Source organism: Fragaria vesca, linkage group LG4 (genome assembly GCF_000184155.1).
Source record: "Fragaria vesca subsp. vesca linkage group LG4, FraVesHawaii_1.0, whole genome shotgun sequence".
In the NCBI taxonomy this organism is placed as follows: domain Eukaryota; kingdom Viridiplantae; phylum Streptophyta; class Magnoliopsida; order Rosales; family Rosaceae; genus Fragaria; species Fragaria vesca.
This window is the reverse complement of record NC_020494.1, coordinates 7466571-7469521: the sequence shown is the minus strand read 5'-3', so window position 1 is coordinate 7469521 and position 2951 is coordinate 7466571. Positions and strand designations below refer to the sequence as shown.

At 41.5% G+C, this 2951-nt stretch overlaps 1 protein-coding gene across 1 annotated transcript; it reads right to left on the bottom strand.

Annotated features, from left to right (window-relative positions):
* Positions 1–1470: 1470 nt before the first annotated feature.
* LOC101302450 lies at positions 1471–2497 on the bottom strand. Its single transcript, XM_004297981.1, has 3 exons — positions 2164–2497; positions 1732–2026; positions 1471–1670 (listed from the first exon to the last, which is right to left on the bottom strand). Exons 1-3 carry the CDS (start codon positions 2455–2457, stop codon positions 1471–1473), a joined length of 789 nt encoding a protein of 262 aa, XP_004298029.1. The 5' UTR covers positions 2458–2497.
* Between the last annotated feature and the right edge of the window lie 454 nt (positions 2498–2951).

Here is a 2951-nt window from a genome sequence, read left to right as displayed (position 1 = left end):
CCTGGTCGCTCTCCTAATCACCCCAGACATAGGGTAGCTGGGGGAACAAGTCTCATGGCAGATTACTTCATCGAGCGTCCGATCTTTAGGGAGGAAGAATTTCGTCTGAGGTACCGAATGTACACCCATCTGTTCAACCGCATCATGACGGCTCTCTGTAACCACGACCCTTATTGGCATCAAAAAGCAGACGCCACTGGAAAACTAGGGTTGCTGCCCCAACAGAAGATGACAGGTGCCCTCTGAATGTTGGCGTACGGTGCAGCTGCTGATCAGTGTGCTGAGATACGCAGGATGGGGGAATCAACAACACTAGAGTGCATGAAGAAGTTTTGCCAACAGGTGGTAGGTATTTTTGGTCCGTAGTATCTCCGGGCTCTAACAAAGGCTGACCTCCAAAGGCTTCTTGCTAGGGCTGATCAGCGGGGATTTCCAGGTATGATCGGAAGCATTGACTACATGCATTAGGAGTGGAAGAACTGCCCAACCGAGTGGCATGGGGCTTACAGTGGCCGAAAGGGTCGTCCCACTATTATTCTAGAGGCGGTGGCCTCGCATGACATGTGGGTATGGCACTCTTTTTTTGGTGTGTCAGGAGCTCAAAATGATATTAACCTGCTCGACCAATCACCGGTCTTTGAAGGGCTCATTGCTGGAAACAGCCCGGCTGTGACTTTTCACGCAAACGGTAAGAGATATAGCAATGCTTATTATCTTGCTGACGGAATTTATCCTAAGTACTCCACATTTGTAAAAACTAATCCAAACCCTGAATCGCAAGCACAAAAGCTATTTGCAAAGAAACAAGAAGCATACCGTAAAGATGTAGAGAGGTGTTTCGGCATCTTGCAATCCCGTTGGGCAATCCTTCGTCATGGAGCTCGGTTGCACAGGAGTTCGACACTGAGAAGCATAATGATAACTTGCATCATATTGCATAACATGATTGTAGAAGATGAATTTGTAGAAGAAGAATTTGTCGAGCCAGAAGAAGAAGATATATTGAACCCACTGGCAGCAAGAGTTTATGATGGGCCAGTAGATCATGAGGGGGTTCGAATTCCTTTTTTACCAGTGGAAAGAAATGGAAGAAACCAACATGCATTTTGGGACCGTATTGACCACCTCGAGTCAGCTTATATCCACACAATTCTTCAGAATGATTTAGTGGAGCACAATTGCGCATTGGAAGTCAACCAACAATAATCAAGTTGTAGAGTTTTATTTGGTATTGTAATTTTAATTGGTATTGTAATTTTTATTTGGTATTGTAATTTTAATTGGTATTGAAATTGAGGAACATAAAATTACTAGTATTAAAACATAAAATTATTTTATATAAAAATAACTTGAAATTGAGGAACATAAAATTGAAATTATAACAAGAACACAATATTAGTCTTCATCAAAGAGGGGAACATAATAATCATCACTAGTACTAGTACTCTCATTCATTTTTGCCATGATATCCTATTTCCTCTTTTTGTGCCACTTCACACTTTTCGGGGTCATGATGCTTGTATCCATTGTCATAATTTTGGTTTCTTCTTGCAACTCTGCCATAGCATCACGTCGGGCTAACCTTGCTTCCTTTCGGTTCTCAAGTTCTAAGCTCTCCCTAGCCAACCGAAGGGTTTCCTCGTCTCTTCGCATGTTAGCCTCCATAAGTGCTTTTTGATTACATTGCATATTATGAAAAATAGCTAAAGACTACTGATTTCTCCGCCATACCTTTTTTTCCCTTCTTCTTTGCTTCCTTGGCCGCCTTTACTCCCATAGGCCTAACCGGACTTGAGGGACGAGGTCTCTTTTGGTTGGACGCGGGAGTTGTGAATCCTTCATCATCATCCAAGTCAACATGCCCATCCGTGTCATGGAGCTCAGGAGAAATTGGAAAATTCCGCTCAAATGGAGGAGTACTCACAACCGTCAAGAAATAAGGATGATTTATCACCGCTTCATAACATTCTTTCTTGTCAAATTTCTTGCTAACATCTTTGAAATATAATGATTGAGCTTGAGTTTCCTAAACAACAAAAAATTACAAACTTTAATCTATGTTAATGGAAATAACAAAAAAATTACATGAAGAAAAAATGACAAAACAGCAAAAAATATATTAATGGAAAAATTTAATCCATGAAGACAAACGGTTAGGCATACCTCATCTACCAAATTCGTCCCGCTAGCCGCACGGTTTCTTGATTTGTATAGACATGTATGCCACTTCTTGAGCAATTTCTTCAAGCGCGGAAAATGTGATTCGAGCGCAACTTTCGTACGAGGCTCGGCTAGAGGATTTTCGGGATCGACACACCAATTTTTGACGTAATCGTCATGAACTTTCTTCCACAAATTGTTTTTGTTTTGATATCGGCCGGTGATGTTGCAAGTGGATTGTCGTACCCAAGAAACACACAATTGTAACTCTTCGGAGAGAAGCCAACTAGAACCCATTTTCAAAGAACACTAAAAAGAATTGTGAGGGAAGATGGAAGGAGATGAGAGGAGATAAGAGAAAAGTGGTGCAAATTGTAAAGAAAAGAATGAGGTATTTATAGGAAAAAAATTTTGGGGTTTTTTTACAATTTTCGGGGTAAGAAAAAAACAAAAAAACTTTACCATTGGGCAGCTGAAAGAGCCGTTGCACCAGACAGGGTGCCACCTGGCAACCCATGAATGGCCAACGGCTCTGCAGCTGTCTGGCTTTTTTTTAATTTTTTTTTAAAGGCGCGTGTATTAGACGCGCCAGATTAAAAAAAAAAAAAAACAAAAAAAAAAACGAAGCTGTTGGCAGGAGCCCACGTACGTGGGTCCCGCCAATTGATAGCCATCACACCGGCATACAAATGTTGCTTGCCTCTCTGATTTTCTGATGGTGGGACTTGGGTCCCACCCATGCATCTGGTTCAAATTTTCCCCCACTGCATTGTTTCTTACCATCAGTTTAG

What these genes read in the sequence shown, in the direction of transcription:
- LOC101302450 (XM_004297981.1), bottom strand. Translation starts at nt 2,457, where the DNA reads ATGGGTTCTAGTTGGCTTCTCTCCGAAGAGTTACAATTGTGTGTTTCT. An exon ending in GGACGAATTTGGTAGATGAG is followed by an intron (nt 2,027 to 2,163) that starts GTATGCCTAACC and finishes TTTGTTGTTTAG; the next exon opens with GAAACTCAAGCTCAATCATT. An exon ending in AAAGAAGAAGGGAAAAAAAG is followed by an intron (nt 1,671 to 1,731) that starts GTATGGCGGAGA and finishes GTAATCAAAAAG; the next exon opens with CACTTATGGAGGCTAACATG.